At 37.5% G+C, this 22,668-nt stretch overlaps 2 protein-coding genes across 4 annotated transcripts in view; both read right to left on the reverse strand.

Moving 5' to 3' along the window:
- Window positions 1-5,979, reverse strand: part of pof1b (POF1B actin binding protein) — a 29,981-nt gene extending 24,002 nt beyond the window's left edge. The window contains exon 1 of the mRNA XM_084136078.1: window positions 5,254-5,979. Within this exon, the coding sequence (XP_083992204.1) occupies window positions 5,254-5,838 (585 nt within the window). The 5' untranslated portion in view covers window positions 5,839-5,979. The remainder of the gene's footprint in view (window positions 1-5,253) is intronic.
- A 3,456-nt stretch (window positions 5,980-9,435) lies between these two features.
- slc25a14 (solute carrier family 25 member 14) lies at window positions 9,436-22,572 on the reverse strand. 3 transcript variants are annotated; one of them, XM_084136537.1, is made up of 9 exons: window positions 22,416-22,572; window positions 21,743-21,841; window positions 20,920-21,058; window positions 18,203-18,297; window positions 14,860-14,945; window positions 13,639-13,734; window positions 13,392-13,516; window positions 13,083-13,296; window positions 9,436-11,852 (listed from the first exon to the last, which is right to left on the reverse strand). In XM_084136537.1, exons 2-9 carry the CDS (start codon window positions 21,804-21,806, stop codon window positions 11,811-11,813), a joined length of 861 nt encoding a protein of 286 aa, XP_083992663.1. In that variant the 5' UTR covers window positions 21,807-21,841; window positions 22,416-22,572; the 3' UTR covers window positions 9,436-11,810. The 3 variants fall into 3 exon arrangements, with proteins under 3 accessions (XP_083992663.1, XP_083992664.1, XP_083992662.1); XM_084136538.1 differs by having other exon boundaries at window positions 21,743-21,838; window positions 22,416-22,569; XM_084136536.1 differs by lacking the exon at window positions 22,416-22,572 and having other exon boundaries at window positions 21,743-21,971.
- Window positions 22,573-22,668: the final 96 nt, after the last annotated feature.

Here is a 22,668-nt window from a genome sequence, read left to right on the forward strand (position 1 = left end):
AAATAGGCAGTGTTTATTCATCATTGTGTGCAACACAATTCGGATACCACATGACAACTTACAGTACTTGACCATTTTTTCGGGAAAATGGAGTAAAGTTTTTTGCTGTTTTGAACTCATTGCGACCTCTATGAAAAAGATGGATACAGCCATAGACAGTAAAAGAAATGGACACAGCGACCCCATAGACTTCAACGGAGAAAAGTGAAGTCAATTAGAAGCACTCACTTCCTGATGGCTGAGCGTACTGCGCAGACTCATACTGAGCTTGACGACGTAGATGTGACGTGAGCAACCTGTCTGTCTTCTAGTAGCTGTGCCAAGAGAAATCTGAATCATTCCCTTCCGAAACTTGCAGAGACGGAGAGCGTGAGTAGGAGGTGTCCATGAGCTAGGAGCAGGAGCAACTTTTGCTAAGTATTCTGATTAATAATTATGTCATTTTGCCTCCACGTCCCCCCAATTGCCCACGAGCTTCTCCTCCTGTCTATATGGTAATCTCTCTACTGTGCGACAGAGAGTCGCGTGGTTATGACACAATCGTTAGCCTATTTTTACAAAAACTGCTAAGGGGCCATAGTGTAAGATACAAGGTACTGGAGCCTTTTATACATTTTCGTGTTTCTTTAGAAATAAACAATGGACAAATGGAGTCTTTAAACGCCTCAGATGTAAAGTTATTCGCTGTCAAAGTGACGCCAAAATGAATGGCAGTCAATGGAATGCTAACAGCAGGTGATGGTCTGCTAATCAATGGCGGCCCCCGGGGAAGCTTCAGTTTCCGGCTGATGGATTACCCCCTTGGATACAGCGCGGGTGCGAGCATGGGAGTGTCGTGATGCACGAGTGACTGATTACCATGGAAACGTGAAACTCACGTATAGACTATCTTGACTCTTTGAATTTTAAATCTGGATGTATACACATTGGCCCGCGAAAACCTCAACTTGTCGTGAACACGCTTGCCCTACGAAAAAGTGCGGGGGACGAATTTACATTTTATAAAAAGTGGGGGGGGGGGGGACACGTGTGCGTGCAACTCAAAACCACTCAGTTACTGAGAAATAGCGTAGCCTATGTGGCCATTGTCAACTAACCCCTACTTTCCCTTATTCACATCAAAACATTAATAATGCTCATGAATTGACATGCACTGACCCTGTACATACATACTGCCATTTGTCTCCACACGCCCACAGGGTGAAGTTGCGGGAAAGATGTTTTTCCCTCCCGTCCTTCCTTCACATTTGTTCCTTCTCCCCATTTCCTTCCCTTAACACATTCTTCTCTTCACTCAGTTCACTTAGAAAGATTATATATATTGTTATGATGTTTTATGTCAATGCAAGTTAATTAACGGTCGTGTTTGGTATCATTGGTAACGGACTAAAATACAGCTTAGGTGGAGCAGAGGAGCACACCGACTGAAGTTTTAGAGCTCCGACTAACATTAGTCATGTATACTTAGACTGTAGAGGCTAATAATGGGTTTTCCGTTTAGAACAACAGTGTGTTAGACCAATCTAAATAGAGTGAGCCTCAACCTCTTACTATTGTAATATTATTCTAACTAAGTGTACGTGGGAAACCATGGCATGATTATACAAAGTTACCATTAGAAGTAGTTAAGTTGGTCAGCTTGTTAATGGTCGTGACCTCTGGTTAGATATAATCTTATCGTAATTAAGTGTGTTCAGATCAATGGAGACTAAATAATATATTCTATAATGAGTAAGTAGAGTACGGCCATCTAGAATATTGTGATTATGAGATCGTATACCTGGCCGGTTCGAGACTCAAAGCGTTATAGGAATCCGGATGAACGGGTGTAATTTCAATAAAGAGTTAAATAGAATAATCAAATGCATGGCTAAACTATTATTTAAATGACCAATTGGCATTCCAATCTAAATTCGAGGTTGTGATAAAATGGAGTCAGATAAAAGTTTAATTGGAATGACGAAAACAAACGCACAGAAACCTTCATCCGTCTTATTTTATGATACGATTTAAGATATCAGTAAAATCTCACAATTATCGATGGGCTACTTCAGCAAAAACTATGTTACTAATGTAGCTAAGTAAAACTAATCAAATGTAAAATAACACATCATAGTCTTCCCTGGATACATTAAATTTAGATGAATCCTTATTAAAGCTACAAAAGTTATTAATTTAAGAAAAACCAAGTTCTTTATGACCCGCATTTCTAATGAAGATTTAAATACAAAAGAAAGGCATGAGAGTCGGCTCTTTCGTCAATTGTAAGTTTTAGTTTAAAATGTTTGTGATTTTAATAAGAAAAGTAGGCTATATGTTTAAATGTTTTACCACTTGCTTGAGCAAGTTGATATATAAATCTAGAAGTAATTAATTTAATAATACATTGTTCAAATGTAGGGCGTTTAAACGTGAATACGTCGATGAAATTATTGTGCAACGGTACTGTGTACAAAGAGAGCATTTTTTCAGTAACAAATTTTGTATTTAAAATAAAAATAATGAATAAATGCTGTGTTTGTGGATACAGCCGCATATCAGTTGCACACTGCAAACGTGTCATATGTGAAGAGACCGTGCTGCTTCTGCACTGCATAGGCTACGTACTGCAATACGTACTGTATACGCACTGCAAAGGGAGTATGTGATGTGTGAACCTGGCATAAGACCGAATGCACAGATCCAATATACAGTTACGCACTCGTTTTCTTTCTCAACTGTTTACATTCACTTAAGAGTCAAGACACAAACGACTGTGTTTACGAAGATACTTGCCAAAACGGCATTTTGACATTTTAGTGATTAGGCTATGAGATCGCTAATCCAAATCATACAGTAGGCTATACTTTGCTTATGTGCGTTCCGCTCCGTCTACAGTGGTTAGGACGGAAAGCCGCCTGGGGAACACAACGGCTTAATTCTTTTTAATGACACTGTTTAATATTAGGCACGTCCCAGTAGACTGCATTTTACAACACTCACTTATTCGGCTGATCTGGATGTTAAGTTTGGCTTAGGGGGGATCGAAAGCGCTCCGTCTGAATGTGGCAGCGCCACAATGATCGTTTTACCTCGACTACTCAAGTCATCTTCATTTATATAGCGCTTTTAACAATGTAAATTGTTCCAAAGCGGCTTTACAGAGATACAAGGATAGTTTAAAGTAACAGATTGTTTTGGCTTTATAGCAGTTCTTGAATAAAGTTATTTTCCAGCTAAAGTTATTTTGATTATTTAACTTCTGTCACAGCGATCATTAGTTATTAACTTAGGGGCCGCTAACACGACACCGTTTTAACAGGAAACTCTACACAGACTTTAAACGCGAAACCTGTGAGAACGCTGATGGCGTGCACATGCGTATTACGAGTTCAGTCTATTGGTATGCGCGGTTGAATATATGTTTTTTAATTTATTTGTAATTCCCTACAAACCAAGCCTTAAAAAACTACTTGTCTGGCCTTAACATTTTTGATACAGAATTTTATCACTTCGGGGTTTTCGTAATCGTTGGAAGCCAAAATCAAAATTGCGATTCGCACAGCTCTAATTGCTATTATAATCAGATAAGGTAAAATGGTAGGAGCTATTATAACTCACAAAAAAACAATGTTGTGAACTAAAATGTGATGCTATGCAAACTAAATCGTATTTCTGAAAAGTCATGTCGACGTTGATTCATGTTATATTATGGCACTGTCACTTTCCAGTTTTGCTTGCTAACTATTTTCAGTTTGAGTTTCAGTTGTTGTTGCTTCAAGCTACTATGACATCTTTCACTGCATACAGTAGCCTGACTTTCTCATTATTAAAATTTTGGTAATTGAACAATTTTGAAGTCACATAACGTAGCTTAATTGAACAATCCTTTCCATCTTTGGTCCAGGTACTAATATACCCTTTAAATATTCATTGGGATCCAATATCCAATATCCTCTTGAGATCAGGGCAGTGAGGTTTACCTGCACAGCTCTGGCCTCCGTTACATTAGTACAGTGATTCTCAACCGGGGTGCTGCGTCTGGTGAGAGCAGGGTTGCCGTGTAAAAATCCTTCAAACATTTTTAAATTGCTAAAATATGTCGCATTTAACATATACAGCACCAATCTCTAATGATAGCAAAGAACACACACAAATGGATAGTAAAAATGCAAATCATAAGAAAGTTTGGTCTGAATTTCAGTGCAGGATTGCGAGAGTTGCGCATCATTTATTTTTTCATTTGCGCTCACATTCAAAGTGTGCACATAAAGCTGCCTCTCATAAAGTTTGTGAGTGCCAAACACACTTAAACTGACAAATACTCAAAAAAAAAAAAAAATCCACAATGTCTGTCTTCCTGAGTATTCACATAAGCACAATTGTCCTAAGTGAATGTAAACAGTTCAGAAAGAAAGCACGTGTATACTGGATACACGAGTCAGGTCTTAAAGTGAAAGCATCTTTATTCTGTTGGATTTATTTGTGCTATCCTTAGTCATTTGTGTATTTGTTCTTGTTTTATTGCTAACTGTTTACTTAGTTTGATTTTTTTTTAAAGAAAGAAAGAAAAAAAAGACATCTTGTGCTATTGCAACAAAATTAGCCCATTGTAAAAACACAAATACACTGACACTTGAATACATTGAAACATTTAGGTGAGATAGTTAAAAATAACTGAACAATGTTTATATTAGGCCTATATAAACGCCTACATTGAAATCTGTCATCATATAAAGCGATTGATTATTGATTGCCTAGGCTTTCAATGGATGAACAAAAATTAGAAAATATTAAAAATATCTATATGACAGATACAGCTGTTCTTTCCCATGGAATCGAAAATGGTATTGAATATCGACACTTTTCAAGTTATTGTATCGAGGTTACTAGAAATTCCAGTATCGTGACAACACTAGTGTAGGGTGCCACAAGTTATTGAAAAATTTTAAGAGGTAACGTTCCCGTGACTCAAAAAAAAAAAAGTTGGGAAACTGCATTAGCATATTCATTTGAAATTTCAATTTATGATATTAGGGGACTCTAAAGAAACCTACAACTTTTGAACTATGTGCTGCTGCTGACATTAAACTCCAATACAGCTGTATCGACACGACAGCATCAGCAGCATCTTTTGTCAATTTTGGTCATTTTCTCCACTTTTCCAAACTACCTGGACCCCTATATAGCTAGATTGAGTAGTAGTAGGCTAAATGATATTTAGATACTGCTGTAAAGCAAAAGGAAAAGTTCGAAGCATAAATAAACACTCACAACTTGTCTGTAGTCGGTCTCGTCGACGCTGCTGACGCTCATGGGCTGAGCGTTCTGAACGTACACTTGCTGCATGACGCGCTGCGCCGGCGCCTGACTCAGGTACACGTACTCCGCGGGCCGCTGCTGTTGCTGCATGGGCACCAGGTAACGCGCGCCTCCGTACATCACGTTCCCCTGCATTTGGTTGTTAATGTACTGGACGGGCTGTAGTTGTTGAGACCCAGCCAGGGTTACCGTGCGGTAAGTCGTTCCTTCGCTTATCCCGACAGGAGAGGTTTGTTGCAGCTGAGATCCAGCGAGGGTTACCGTGCGATAAGTCGTCGAACCGTCGTTTATCCCGACAGGAGAGGTTGGTTGCATCTGAGATCCAGCGAGGGTTACCGTGCGATAAGTCGTCGAACCGTCGTTTATCCCGACAGGAGAGGTTGGTTGCATCTGAGATCCAGCGAGGGTTACCGTGCGATAAGTCGTCGAACCGTCGTTTATCCCGACAGGAGTGGATGTCAAGATAGTCTGTGTGCTTGGTTCCGCGACGGTCACGGTTTTCAGTGTCCTCACGCTTTGGGAGTATGGTAGAGTCATTTCTGCGGTTGTGTAAGTCCAGAAAATTAAAAAAGAATTATCATTGATATGAATTTGTGTGTGTGAAGTTTGCTAAGCCCGTGTGCGCGCCGCTGACCGACTCCTGAAGTTTCTCCAGTAATGTTGTATAAATGAGAAGAGGCGTGTTTTCTCAGTCACTCCTCCCTAAGCTCAAATATCTGAAGGGAGCAACAGGGAGGCCCGCTCACCTGTACACTGTGGAAAACAAGGATTGGCACATTTATTAAAGGGACAGTTCACACAAAAATGAAAATTCTGTAATTTACTCACCCTCAAGTTGTTCCAAACCAATCAAGTTACTTTTTTTTCTTTTTTTTTTTTTTCTTTTTTGTGGATATATCTAATAATTTCAAGTGACATAATAAAAAGATTTCCGGATTCAACAAAATAATTATTCTACCCAGTAAATAATTGTTACAGTAAATTGTAAACTTGCAGAGTTCAATATCAGTATTTGCTCCCAGTATAACACCCAATTGCTTCGTTTGTCATCAGTTTGAAGAAACCATATTCACTTAGTTTGGAACTGTGTTTATTGCAATGTGTTTCGGATTGACTTTATAAAACATTATAGAAAGGAATTTATCCCCAAACTTTTGTATCAGCCAAAAATATGTGCTCTTTGGTGAAACTAGACCCTTTTCATGTTTAACTTATTACGATTTCTTGCAATATTTTATATTCATGAATGTAAAATTTTCAAAGAAAATACCTTTGAACCAATTGTACGCCACAACTTGGCATGTAGGTGTAAGTCTGATGGTTAAAGATCTGGGCAGGTGGCCAAACTGTTCAACCCTTGGCATGGAGGTGCAATGTGCAATTGCAACACTATGATGATCTCATAATATCACTGAAAAATGCATCACACTTTTTTTTTAATCAAATGACTCTAACCTATAAGCTGCATTAATAACTCATGAGGAAATATACACTATATTGTCAAAAGTATTGGGACACCCCTCCAAATCATTGAATTCAGGTGTTCCAATCACTTCCATGGCCACAGTTGTATAACATCAAGCACCTAGACATGCAGACTGCGTCTACAAACATTTGTGAAAGAATGGGTCGCTCTCAGGATCTCAGTGAATTCAAGCGTGGTACCGTGATGCCATCTGTGCAATAAGTCCATTCATGAAATTTCCTCACTAAATATTCCAAGGTCAACTGTTAGTGGTCTTATAACAAAGTGGAAGCAAATTAGTCCAGTCATTTTATGAAAAAAGGTTGAACAAATTGCAACAGAAGCAAACTCAACTGATTTTGTATCCTCAATTTTTCCTGAGTAAGGAAAAGTCCCGAAAAATCCCATTAGGGGAAAGTTTCGAAAAAGACCCAAATATAGCCTATTCATACACCTATTCATTCTTTTTCTTACGTGAATAGGGTAAACATTTTAACCTTTAGATATCACCATGAAAATTACTAAGTTGATTTCTTACATGAAGACAAACAAAAATTGTATTACAAGTTTTTTGAAATTGTTTGTTAACATGGACAAACGTTGCATAATCTAATTATGTATGTGCTAATTTGCATAAATACCACAACAGATCTAAACATTGGGTATAGCCAGGTGAAAATGTCTTGTTGAATCTTGTTGACACATAACAGTAAAATACTTAATGTTAAGGTCTGAATGGAACTCATTTAGGCTACCAATGAGCATTAATACATAGAGGCAGGAAGAAGTACTTTAGAAACCAGCCTTTATTAATTTTTAAGAGACTGTTTCTGGGGATTCACTTTTTATTTTGCCTACCTTTTGTCTTCTGCATTCTCCTTACCATTGTCTCCTGTTCTTCCCTCAGACTCGTCCCCCAGAAACAGTCCCACGGACCCAGCCCCAAACCCCATCTCTTAAAAAATAATAAAGGCTGGTTTCTAAAGTACTTCTTCCTGCCTCTCATGGGTAGCCTAAATGGGTTCCATTCAGACCTGAACATCAAGTATTTTACTGTTATATGTCAACAAGATTCAACAAGACATTTTCACCTGGCTATACCCAATGTTTAGATCTGTTGTGGTATTTATGCAAATTAGCACATACGTAATTAGATTATGCACCGTTTGTCCAATGTCCATGTTAACAAACAATTTAAAAAAAAATTGTAATACAATTTTTGTTTGTCTTGATGTAAGTAATAAACTCAGTAATTTTCATGGTGATATCTAAAGGTTAAACGTAAGAAAAATAATGAATAGGCGCATGAATTGGCTATATTTGGGTCTTTTTCGAAACTTTCCCCTAATGAGATCATTCGGGACTTTTTTTTCCTTACTCAGGACATATTGAGGATACAAAATCAGTTGAGTTTGCTTCTGTTGTAATTTGTTCAAGGTTGACCCCCATTTTGGCTTAAAATGACTGGACTAAATGGGAACAACAGCAAAACAGCTACGAAGTGGTAGGCCACGTAAAATCACAGAGAGGGGTCAGCGCATGCTGAGGTGCAGAAGTTGGCAACTTTCTGCAGAGTCAATAGCTACAGACCTCCAAACTTCATGTGGCCTTCAGATTAGCTCAAGAACAGTGTGTAGAGAGCTTTGTGGAATGGGTTTCCATGTCCGAGCAGCTGCATCCAGGCCTTACATCACCAACTGCAATGCAAAGCATCAGATGCAGTAAAGCACGGCGCCACTGGACTCTACAGCAGTGGAGACGTGTTCTCTGGAGTGACGAATCACACTTCTCTGTCTGGCAATCTGATGGAAGACTCTGGGTTTGGCAGTTGCCAGGAGAACGGTACTTGCATTGTGCCAAGTGTTAAGTTTGGTGGAGGGGGGATTATGGTGTGGGGTTGTTTTTCAGGGGTTGGGCTTGGCCCCTTAGTTCCAGTGAAAGGAACTCTTAATGCTTCAGACATTTTGGACAATTTCATGCTCCCAACTTTGTGGGAACAGTTTGGGAATGGCCTCTTCTTGTTCCAGCATGATGTGTGTGCACCAGTACACAAAGCAAGGTCCATAAAGACATGGATGAGGGAGTTTGGTGTGGAGGAACTTGACTGTCCTGCACAGAGTCCTGACCTCAACACGACAGAGAACACCTCTGGGATGAATTAGAGCGGAGACTGAGAGCCATCCATCTCATCGAACATCAGTGCCTGACCTCACAAATGCGCTTCTAGAAGAATGGTAAAAAATTACAATAAACAGACTCCTAAACCTTGTGGAAAACCTTCCCAGAAGAGTTGAAGCTGTTTTGCTGCAAAGGGTGGGCCAAGTCCATATTAAACCCAACGGATTAAGAATGGGATGTCATTAAAGTTCATGTGCATGTAAAGGCAGGCGTCCCAAAACCTTTGCAATATAGTGGGTGTATATATATATTGAAGTATGTGTGTGTGTGTATATATATATATATATATATATATATATGTGTGTGTGTATATATATATATATATGTGTGTGTGTGTATATATATATATATATATGTATGTATGTGTATATATATATATATATATAAATAACACGTTCAAACACAACATAGAACCTTATGATGATGCTGTTCATTAATTTTGTTTGGTCCTATGCCTCAATGGGACTAAATGTGACCTATAAACAACGAACTTTCAGTGAAAACTGTATTTATTATCAGGGTGCACAGTTACATCAGACAAAGCAAAATAAATCAAACCAGCCACACACACACACACACACACAAAAAAATCAGACATGTTTAATACAATCATTGTCTATTCAAGCAACAGATCATAATAAATAATGTGTTCACCAAAGACATTTAACTAAAGAGTGGATCACAAAGAAATTGGCAATTGCAAGCATATATAATACACAGCAGTGGATACTGGATGCTTTTCGATTTTTGAAGAAAAGAAAAAAGCAGCTTTGGGGATTTTATTTGCTTTTATACCCACTTTCAAAACACACACACAGCACAATATTACATCATGTGTGCACTTTTTCATAAGCTCATTTATCAAATGAATTTGCTGCAGTAAATTTTAAACTGGGAGTAAATTGTATAATTTTCATCATTGTATGACAGTGTCGTAAGAACATTCATCATGACTTCCATTATACATCCAAATGAACACCCTTTACAATTAAAGTACATCTACACAAAAGAACATTTCATATGATAAAACAGCAAATATCTGCTAAAAAAAAAAAAAAAAAAATTGTTGAAAATCTGCAAAGCAAAAAAAGACAAAAACAACAACAAAAAAAACACCATGATCTGTGGGTGACTAACAGTAAATTGAAATAAAAACACTGGCACATTCGTTAATGTGGTTCTTGGTCTTTGCTACACAATGAAATAAGCATTTTCAAAAGTTATCCAGAGGAATATTTCATGCACCATGCTGTAATGACCAATCTAGCAAAAGCCAAAGTCTGAGAAAGAACTGGAAGCAAGTATATCAAAGAGGAAAACCCCTTAAAGTTGTATGAAGAACAGTTTGCCCATATAACTTAAGCAAGAATGTTTGATTAGTTTACAGTAGTTTGAATTGCTTAAAGGTTATGAACAACAGAGCACATTGAATTATAGCAGAAGATAAACCCTTCATGTTTGGCTAGCACACCAAGAGGCATAAAATGATCAGGCAAAGGCATAAATACAAAAGCAGGAAGCGGTAAGGCTTGAAATATATTGACATACAAAGATAAATATGTAACAGTACCTTCCCAATAATAATAATGTCACTTTAAAACTCAGAAACAACAGTGCAGTTCTGGTTCAAAACATGTACACTTTGGCAAAGGAGGCAAGCGCCAGAAATGCTACTGACCCCTTTTTCCACAAAATCTGACCTAAAATGCAAAAAAAAAAAAAAAAAGTATATGCTAATATTTTATTTTTGTTCTATCATACAGTTGCAGTATTTACACACTTTTGACAGTTGCCAAAATGTTTAATATCTTGCATGTGCTTCTCAGAACACACACACACACACACACACACAAACTGCATACACACATCTATGTGGCAATTAAGAGACCGCTGCAAAAAAAAAGAGAAAAAATAAAAACAGTACATATATCTTGTGCACAAGTGATTTTCAATTCTGTGCGTGTTCAAGCATAAACTCCTCACCTATTTTCATTGAGAATTTCAGAAGTCTTAGACATAACATTGGATAAAAGAAGCTTTTTGCGCACTTTGGGCCTTATGAAACAAGCAACGTTGATTTAAATGTGACAACTTGAGCAAGAACGGACTTATGAATAATTGAAGTTACACTAAAATTTGCTTGAGTTTTATGGGCCCCCACTGATTTCAAAGATCCAGAATGTGAGGTCACATCACCAACTTACTAGTTCCTTTGGTATTAATTTGACCTGTATACAAGTTTGCAACATGGACATGTCCTATCATATCTGCAGTCTACAGATAAAGCAAAAAGATTTGTCATCGAAGAGGTGTCTACATGTGAACACTTTTACTTACAAGGATAACATCTCATTTAGAGTGTGCTGACCTCAAAAATTCTAGAAAACTTATACTTATATTCAGTAATAAACTTACTTATATTCAGTAATACACTAACTATTGCTCTACATCCTCACCCGGTGGACGTGTCTTTAGTAACTTAACTTGAGCATCATCGTTTGATGCCATGAGTGAGGAGAAACTACGCCTGATGGTTTCCAGCTATCGCACATTACTTCAGATATTCACCAGTGCGGCTCCAAGCTGACTAAGCATACATTAGGAGATCACCACTGGGCCTGTGAACATGACGCTGACGGACAGATAGCTGCCAAGAGTGAAAAATAAAGCATTAAAGAGTGCAAAAACGAGTGTTTAAATGTGTCAAGTATGTGCGATACAAATGAGAACAGAATAAAACAAGTTCTTAAATAAACTTATAGGTGTGTGTGATGGAGAAGGGATGATGAATGCTGAAGGACAAAGGCTCCATTCACACGCACACACGCACACACAGAGAGACACAGTTCAGCGAAGTCAGACTCAGCTACAACGGAAACTTCTTCAGCTGCTCAAAGGTGAGGAAGAACTGAAATTTAAGTCAAGGATCACAGGAAGAATAGATGGATGTCAGCATATGCGTTTACACACACAAATCTTATTCTCATGTTATGGGTGAAAATCTACAAACTTATCCTTTAAGTCTACTTCAAAATGTTGGAATTTCATTGTATTACATAGAAAATATTGAAGCCAGTGGTATCTGCAAACAAATGATGCAAGAACTAACTTAACTCTTCTGAGACGCTCCTTTTGTCTTCGATTTCAACAATATATCTATTGTTTCGAATTTTGAAACCTTAAACAAATTTATTTTACATGTTTTGATTGAAAAGTGTGTTTGAGTCATAGTTACTTAAAATAAATGCCACTTCATAATATTGTAATACCTGTGATATGTTCATGAAAATATATTAATAATAGAAATATATATTTTTCTGGCTTAAGTGTCCAAGTATTTTTGGGGCCCACTTTGTGTGTGTGTGTGTGATATCCATCGATCTCATGTTGCAGTGTACTGACCTCTAGTGGTTGGACTATGCAAACACTACAAACCCAAGGACATTTCACAGAGTGCTTTCACACTGGCATTTTAGTTCGAAACAGAGCATGATGGTTCGCATTAAATATTGGAATGTGAAAGCTGTCATGCGGATCGTGAACTCGTGTCAATTAGTAAACTAACCTACTCATGTGTTTTAGCCAGCGTCATTAATTCAACAAAAGATGTACACTGTAAAAAAATATTTTCATGATTTATCCTTGAAATGTATCTTTCTTCTTTTCTCAAATCAACTGGATAATTTATGTGGTTCAGATAACATAATATTTTGAGTTTCTGTTGATTAAACCAATCTCAAATTTCTTATTTCAATGAACTCAATTTTAAGGCAACCAGGTTACTTTTTAAGTTAAACCAACAATCATTTGTTACAGAGTAGGGGATGACACTGGTGATGATTTACCTTGAATACGAGCGAGAGAGAGCAAATCAGCCGTCTCCTGTGAGCCCGTTAGCATGCAGCAGAAAGCCGCCTTCATGCGACGCACATATAGTGACCCAAGTGTTGTATATATTGTATATATACAAACAATATATTGACCTGTACTTTATAATGCGCTATGCAATTTTGTGATGAAGATGAAAGCAAAAGCACTGGGTTTGATAGAATCAAGCAGGTCTGAAACCAGACCACTTGAACAATCGCACTTGGCCCCTTAAGGCCTTAAAACAAAGTATTTTACTGATAAAGGATACAATGATGTTCCAGGGTCCCAGACGCAGCCAGTTGGGCCAGAAGCCTTTATAGAGAGCAAAAAACCCTTCATTTCTCCAGGTCTGCATGAGTCCATCCAGGGTGCCCTTGTACATATGGTTACCGGCGAGCACACGCTGATTCATCATACGCGTCCTCACCACATCCACTGGGTTGGAGGCCAGCGCTCCTGCCAGACCACACGCAAAACTGGAACTAAATAAACAGAAGAAACAGTGTGACTCAATGAGGTCAATGTTTTAATAATTCAAAATTTACATCAACAAGCATGAACTGCTAGAAATGCTCACATGAAATGAGTTAACACTGTGTCTCCCATCAGGCCTGAAAGAATCAAATGCTTCTTGGTGATGTCATAGACTGGCAGCTCCACGCCCACCACGATGGCTGCCCTCTGTGCAGTAGGAATGACACCCTGAAAACAAGACAGGCATCAAAATCCCAGAAGGAGATGTTCAAACAGCCGATGGCCACGCATGCTTTGAAATCTCACCACTGATGTCTCAGACTCAGACAGGACGTAATGAAAGCACTCACCCTCCACAGGCCTCGCGTGCCCTCGGTCTGGTAAATGTTGATGAAATTAGACATCATGCTTCCCTGTAACAGGCTGCCTTGAGCCTGCATGCGAATCTGAAAAAGCCGAGGGAAATAAGTCATCAGACAAAACAAGCTCAGTGGTCTGTGTTGGGCTGCACGATATATAGACATTTTAAATATCACAAATGTACATAGCTTGCAATATCTGAATGATCTGAATAGGTTACTTCAAAATGTAGCGGAAACCTTATTTTTTTAATATGATTTATTTATTTTACACACTTCAAGCTATTTCGTATCACATATCACATTATTTAACAAGTTATCGCATATCACATTTTTCTTCAATATCGTGCCGTTCTAGCTAGGAGAAAGATTAGATGGGAAACGTACTTATCTTTAACACAGCCGCAAGCAGTTCGGTTATTAACACAAAGTATGTACACAAAATGTGTTCGCATACAATTCATAACCGTAAGCAAAATTGTGTGCTGGCCAAGCTGTCAAATACTGAAATCAATGTTGCTGTCTATTCAGGAGTGTGGGAGAATCGTAATCTCTTATTTATTATCATTTATTTAAACTAATTTTAGAAGACCTAAGCATAAATATGAAAATAAATATGTCTACACACATACACAAACACCACAGTTCAAAAGTTAGGGGTCAGTAAGATTTAAAATAATAATAATAATAATAATAATAATACTGCTTTTATTTAGCAAGGATACATTAAAATGATCAAAAGTGACAGTAAAGATATAATATCTACAATAGATATTTTAATATTGGTCTTTTGAACTTTTTAATCAAAACAAATCACTAAAATATTACGCAGCACAACTATCAGAAGCAAAAACAGTTGTCAACATTGCTAACAATAAGAAATGTTTGTTGAGCATCAAATCAGCATATTAGAATGATTTCTGAAGGATCATGTGACTGAAGACTGGAGTAATGATGCTGAAAATTCAGCTCCACCATTACTTTATTTTAAATTGTAGTAATATTTCACCGTTTTTGGATCAAACAAATCTTGTGTGTCAAATTCAATGTTCTATATTTATTTATTCACATTTAGTTTTTTTACATTTATTTATTCTCTCCGGATAATTCCTCAACAGAAAAAAAGACTAATTACATGCACAGATATATTAACATTTTTCTGCATTATTATACTAAAATTTGTTGTGGCTTTTCGGAGGAGATTTTACATACCTTCAGCACATCAGTTGGATTTGCCAAAGAGGAGGACAAAACACCAGACACCACCCCACAAAACACATTAATCACCATAGTTTCATCTGGAAAACAGACAAGAGCACCCATTAGATTCAGAATGTTCTTTAACACGTTTCATTAAAGACAAAAAAAAGAAGAAGCTACAAATCAATTAGCAGTTATATAACAAACACAATAAGGAAGGAATAAGACATGCAATAATCAACCACAGATAAACTAATTTAAAGTGCACTAAAGCCTTATTTTTGTAAATGCTCTGAGTAAAGCCTTGTTTCAGTATTTTAAGATGTGGCACCTAGTCTTTATAGAGCAAGGCACTAATGATAAGACCCCAAGAGGAGAGAAAAATGAATGAGATTAGAGTTCAGTGTGATGACAGGAGGAGAAAGAACACATTTAAGTGTGGATCAAATTTAGATCAATAATTACAGTGATTCCTTGATCAATGTGACCAACAGTCAGAACAGCCGTTCATTTTGGCAGGAGAACGGGTATTGGTATCCCCACACCAGTAGGCAAAGCCTGTATCAAAATAAGCATTTGACAAAAAGTGGCAACATCCTTGGAAAACCATGCAGTAAAAGCAATAGAAATCGGCCAGAAGAGTCTAAATACAGCATGTTTAATACAATGGAAAGGCCAAGCTGTGACCTTTCTTTGAGTGTTTGTCACAGGGATTCAATTAATGTTGTTTGCAGAGCAGGGAAGATTCTGTAGCAGGTCAGATGGAAATCCGCGGCGCCAGCACCAGATAAGGTAAAGCTAGAGACCTGTCTGCCTTTGTTTGGACCGCACATTAGTGATGGTGGTTACACCTTGTTTTCAACAACAGTATTGGTAGAGCCTCGTAACGGTGGAAAATTTAGCTAAATGCTACATAATTATTTTTTTATTTTTTTAAACTCAAATAAAAAATGTGTTCCTTGAAACCCTGTTATCTATATAACAACAACTTAAAACCACCAAGCAAGCAACAGGAGGTGAGAAAACAGAATAATGTTCCAATGAGGTTTTTTTTTTTCTTCAATCAAGCACATTAGAGCTTCTGTTCACCATATTTGGTGTGTTCACGAGTCACGACTTGGATAAAACCACTTGATTCCACTTTTACAATCTCTATATGAAGCGTCAAAGTTTTGGTGCTATAAGCTTTCAATGGAGGGACCGAATTTGCTCAGGTTTCATCAAAAACATCTTAATTGCAAAGGATTTGAAACAACAGGAGTAAATTTAACTTTTGGGATGAACTAACCATTTAATTAAATCACAATCTATACAGCTAGACAATTCAGTGCAATTCCTGAACAAATTGATCTTATAGTGAATCAAAAACACTTATAAATCAGTCAGGGGTGTGTTGCCTTAGTTGGCAACGGGAAACTCACCCTAGAGAAATAAATGAGAACAGAAATTTTGCTTTCATCATGTCAGGATTGGATGGAACCAGAATTGTAAGAGAAAGCTAACCAAAATCATTAAATTTCCATCCGTTTTGTGGAATGACACCTTGAACCAAAAAGACTTCACTGTGGGCATGACTATTCATCAGTGCCATCAAATGCCAGATTTATACAAAGAAAACGACTTGCCACTTAATCACAGCTGGTTAGGACAAACTCAGATTAACACACGAGAGACAGGATTTATTGTTCTCTGACTTACATCATGCCTAGTTACGGCACAGTGTTAGGTAGCTAACTGAAAATGTAACCTTACAACGGGACTTCAAGGGCAACTGTTAACAATTGCTTATGTAAATCCTCACAAACACTATTTGGACAACTACATGAACATTGGACTGATTCTCAACATTGATTTCAGTAGTCTGGGAAGTTAATGAGATAGTTCACCCAAAAATGAAAATCTGTCATGAATTACTCACCTTCAAGTCGCTCCAAACCCGTAAGACTTTCATTCATCTTTGGAACACAAATGAAGATCTTTTTGATGAAATCCAAGAGCCTGCTGTCTCTCCATAGACAGCTACGCATACGCAACTACCACTTTGACGCTTCAAACATTTCATAAAGAGATTGTAAAACTATAAAGAAATCGTTAATCCATATGAATCGAGTGGTTTAGTCCAAATTTTCTGAAGAGACTATCGCTTTATATGATGAACAGATTGAATTTAGGCTTTTATTCACATAAACATTGACCAGCGAACATAAACAAAAGCTCAACCGAACCTGCTTGACTCGCGAGAACAAACCTCTTGCTGAAGCTCAAACGTGCTGCGTAACACGAGAATGAACCTCATTGGTTCTTGCTGAAGCTCAAACGTGCTGCGTAACACGAGAACGAACCTCATTGGTTCTTGCTGAAGCTCAAACGTGCTGCGTAACACGAGAATGAACCTCATTGGTTCTTGCTGAAGCTCAAACGTGCTGCGTAACACGAGAATGAACCTCATTGGTTCTTGCTGAAGCTCAAACGTGCTGCGTAACATGAGAATGAACCTCATTGGTTCTTGCTGAAGCTCAAACGTGCTGCGTAACACGAGAATGAACCTCATTGGTTCTTGCTGAAGCTCAAACGTGCTGCGTAACACGAGAATGAACCTCATTGGTTCTTGCTGAAGCTCAAACGTGCTGCGTAAACACGAGAATGAACCTTGGTTCTCTCGTGTCAGGTGAACATGCTTGAGCTTCCATTTTCCACAACTGATGTGTGTTCATAAATATTTATTTGTGATCAATCAATCTCTTTATAAACTTTTTGAGGCGTCAAAGTGGCAATTGCGTAGCTGTGTATGGAGGGACAGAAATCTCTCAGATTTCATTAAAAAAGATTTCATCTTCATTTGTGTTACGAAGATGAACGAATGTCTTACGGGTTTGGTAGGACATGAGGGTGAGTAATTACTGACAGAATTTTCATTTTTGGGTGCATTATCCTTTTAAAGTTATTGCTACTCTAATAATAAAAAATAAAAAAATAAAAACATTTGTGACTGGATGTGTGCAACATGTTTGTCATGTTGGCTAACAAGACTACCCCATATCACTCAACTAGATAATTTTCTGGAGACGATTCATTCCTTGTCATAGAGCTACCCGCTACAGTCAAAGTAGGTTATCATCAATAATTTATGTCGCAGAGATGTTTGATATCAATGTTTTTATATTTTAGATATAGTTAGATATTAATATAATTGTAAGATCAGGTAATTGAAGGTAACAGCATCAAAGTGCCAAACAAAATGTTTAAAGCTTTGTAGCTTTTCCATTCTGTTCTCAAACTACAGAAATGTTGCACTGAGAAGAAAAGATGTAGTATGAAATGAACACTATGATCAAAGGATTCATCCTAAACTCACCTTCAGGATGGCTAACAAACAGTTTCTTCAGCGTGTTGTAGGTACCGATCTTGATTGTGCCGTAGGAAGCTTGTCGGAGGAGCGCAGGTGAAATTCTAGGAATAAAAAAAACACACAACTTCAAGGTCATTGCTTTCTTTCCATTCTGTGGTTAAATGGAAATCTAAATAGATCAGTTTCAATGACAGACTAAATTCATCACAAGACCATGCAATGACAAAAAGCACATTTATTAATGCAAGGATTTATATAAATTAAGTTCTAAGGATTAGCCAAACTAAAAAAGAATGAATGGTCGTCAATGTCAGAAAACATTAAAGTGTGCACATTGAAGGGTTACAAATTTAAGAATATATTTCAAATATGCTTCTGTACATAACATCATGGTAAAGAATCTTTTAAGGTTAAGATCTCAGCAAAGTTGCATTTTCTGTTCTCTCCTAATTGTCAGACTGATGGGATTAGCACACGAATGATTCACTGAGAATCTCACCTTTTGTTCTGCAAATGGCTTTCGGACCCAAATGGCTCTTGGAGCCTTATGTTGATTGAATTAGGATGGGCCAGACCCTCAGTCTAGGGTGTTACCTTAACCTGTATACTTAATTTGCATGCCTTGTTCAGAATCTCCACCTCTATGTAATCCCTCCCCCTTGGAATGTATATAACTACAATGCATACTGTATTAGAGTTAGATCATGTTGGAAGTTCTACAGCAACATACAGCGGAGTTCTCAATAAAGAATAACTTCCGTTGAACGCGATCCCAACTGTCTCACTGGTCTCTGCTTCGATGAAAGAAAACTTTACAACAACATCAATCAAAAGTTTCTCATATGTAAGACAAAATCATGCAAAGCACATATGCAAACATTTGTGCAAATTGGTTCAACAAAAGTATACCATTTCACCATATTTTTCCATAGTACCACAGAAAAAAGAAATTCCTCTGAAAAACAGGCTGGCCTCATCATTGCAAATTGGACAAAATGTTGTTATAAGTGTAAGTACACAAATCAAGTACTTGAGTAAACTTAATAAAGTATTCCTCCAGTGAAAGTACAAGCACTACTTTTAAAATCTACATGAATAAAAATACAAAACAACTTGATTTTTAATGTACTTAAGTATTAATAGTAAAAGGTACTAATCGATGAAGCACAATTATTATTTACTTTAGCCAGCACTAGTCAATAAGGAAGACAGTTAATATGCATTGATCTGAAAATATGCTAATGTTTTATTACTAAAAACATGAACTTTCAATAGACTAAAATATCAATTTAAGTTAGGCTACTGATAATTCAAGTGAAAATGACTAAATATACCATATAGTATAAAAAAATTGGGGAATACAAATAATGGAAGCACACATTATATGCAGACATAACATGGGCTAAGAGGAATCAACATTTTTAGAAGAACGCTATGCATCCACAATCAAGCATTTCATTCAATGGGCTTAAACAGCTCGACCTTTACAGCAGATTTAGTTCTGAAATAACTAATATGATTTTCATTAGAGATGCAGATGCATTGTGGGATTTTTTTGGGCCGATACCAATTTTAACAAACAATTATTGGCAGATTCAGATACTGATATTTGTCACTTGCTCTCTTACTTGAAGTTTTGTCAGCAAGTATTTCGATCATGTTATAAATTAGCAAAGTTCAAAAACGCATGCACCAAGTCGTACTAGCTAGTTTATTGCTGCATCATCAAACATTTTCTAATGAACAAGGAGCGGATCCATTTAACATTCAGCAGGCCAACATAAATACATTAATACAGCAGAACAAAGATGCATATGAAATAAACAGTGCTTTTTAGGTAGTTTTAACAGTAGTAAATAAATATCGGCGGTCGATAAATCACTGCATCTCTAATTTTCTTAAAGCTTCCCATTAAATCAGGGAGTTTTTGACTCGAGAACCGCAGCAAACGGATGAGTCCGATTCATAAATGAATCGTTCAGTGCGCTTTGCAAAACGATTCAACAACATGTTCATTGAAAAGAATCAGCCGGATCACAAATCAAACATTGCTATTGCATCTCAAAGAGGGAGTTGATTTCTGATATGTTTTTCTGAAATGAAGAACAAGTTTTGAATACAGTGAACTTAAGTTCATCAACGAAGTGGGTGATTGCTTACTGGCCCAAATAATACTAATTTAAAAAAGCCCACCAGTCTCTATATATAAATCTGGTCCTTTTTTCAATCCAAGTCTACTTTTTCACCAGAATTATTGTGAGACAGACAAAAAAGTTCAATCACTAAGAAGAATTAATGCATAGCCTCAAAGTGTTTTAAAAAGAAAATGATAAGCAATGGAAGTAGGCTAACCTCCTAACCATAAGCTTCAGGCCAGGGAATGAAACAGCAGATTAATATCAGATGATGGTTTGAAAAACAAGATGCTCTGAGACGCACAGATAAAATGACCAAGCAGCCTGGAACGACTGCAGTCTGCGCACGCCAAAGCAGAGGGCCAGTTTCACTTGACTCAGCTCCTCTACAAACCTCGTGAATTAAATATCATCTATATTTAGAGTTTATTACAGCTATCAGCTGTATTTAAAACCCACTGAACGGGTTACATATATATACCTTTAAAAGGGAACACAACTCTGATCTTCAGAAATTGTACAGTAAAACACTGATGCTAAAGTGAAGCATTTGTTGTCATTCAGAAGCTTTAAATAATTCAAACTCACCCCGAATACAACGCCCGGACACCTTCTTCACTTCCAATCCTGAACAAAGCGTGGAACATCCCCCGATATCGGACCTCCATGCAGTGCGTCTGCCCTTGAACCTGGAGACGCGTTTTTGTGAGATCAATGGGAAACGTACCTGCAAGATTCAATTATGGGTTACATTTCAGATCAAATCTAGAAGTACTTTATTATGCATATTAGTACTGTATCTAAAGGCTGCTTTGTTTCTCATATCTGTCATCGAATGTCCTACCCTATTTCGAACACTTCGCTCTCTTTTTGTGGCTGGGAATGTTGTTTTTCATGTTCTGCAAATCATTCTTCCACTAACAATCAAGGCTCATTTTATAGTCCTTCCGCCAATGTGATTCTAAACGTAATATTTTGATAGTTATAAATAACAGTATATTCAGTAAAGCATCTAACATAAGTAATAAATAGTAATAATAATAATGTAACAGCTTTACAATTATAATGTTATACTAATATAACAGTATAACAATTATAATAATGATAATAATAAAAATTTAAATATTTATAATGCCCGTTTTATTGTGGAAACCTGATTATTATTTACATATTAGTGTCAAAATGTAGAAAGAAACTCGATTCTTTATATCAGCTATTGAACACGTAAACAAAAATACGTCTGAAGAAAACTAAATAATACATGGATATATTCTCTCAAATATGAATATGCATTCTGTCACTTTCATATGAGATAATAACATGTATTCCGAATAAATATACTATGCAAACTTAAATGAAGAAGTGCTTTTTAATAGGTGATAAAAATAGCAGGTGCACAACAGAGACTCACCGAATTCTGCGACAATTGAGGCCATTCCTCCGTAGACGAACGGCTTCCAGTTCAGGTTTGCCATTTCTGTAGCGGCCCCCTCGGCTTGATGGAGTCCTACTAAAAACAGCAGGAACCCAAAATATGAGCAAACCAGCTGTTTTAATCTCACACTGTACAACATAGCGCTACCCGTCTGTGTTACAGCCAGTCTCCCCAGATGCATAGACAAATGTGCACCGGAATAAGACGAACCGCATTAAAGAATCATTGCAAGCGCCATAGGAAATTTGCGGTAATTCTATTGGTTGTAAAGTCTGTCAGTCATTTTATCTGCGATCCTGATTGGTGGGAGTGATCTGAAGTTCCACCTACTTCCGTCGGCAAGGAGCTTGAGTGACAGCAAGCAACGGCTCTCGCCTATTCTCTCTTCAACCCATGTAACATTTAACTTTTTAGGTTATCATTGCCAATTAAAAAGAGAAACAGAATGCGAACAAACTCACCAATATAAATAAAATGGGTCTATGGCGTTGGCGTAGTGTGAAAGACCGCTATAACGTTACTTGGTTGCGAATCGGACATCTAGCGGCTTGTAAGTTAACTGTTAGCCAGGTACGCAGAATTACTCTCGTAAAGTACAAAACTGAGTCATCGCGACATTTAGGCGATATCGCTCCGTGAGCTCACGTACCTGAGGCTTGGTGGTTCAGTCACCTCTGTTATTTTATTTTTGACCCCATCGTCTCGACCACATGTAGGATTATTGTACTTTTCGCAGTCAAACTCCAGGAGCGCACCTACGGCTCTTAGTTTACCATCATGTGTCTCTAGCAGGAACTCAACTCACCGCAACCGGAAGTTCCCGCCCGGAAGTTTGAAAGAGACTAGACTCCGCCCCCTCCACATTTCAATGTCACCCTGTCCGTCAAGGGGGAGAAATCAGT

The sequence above is a fragment of the Abramis brama genome, assembly GCF_963993115.1.
Source record: "Abramis brama genome assembly, chromosome: 15".
Taxonomy (NCBI): domain Eukaryota; kingdom Metazoa; phylum Chordata; class Actinopteri; order Cypriniformes; family Leuciscidae; genus Abramis; species Abramis brama.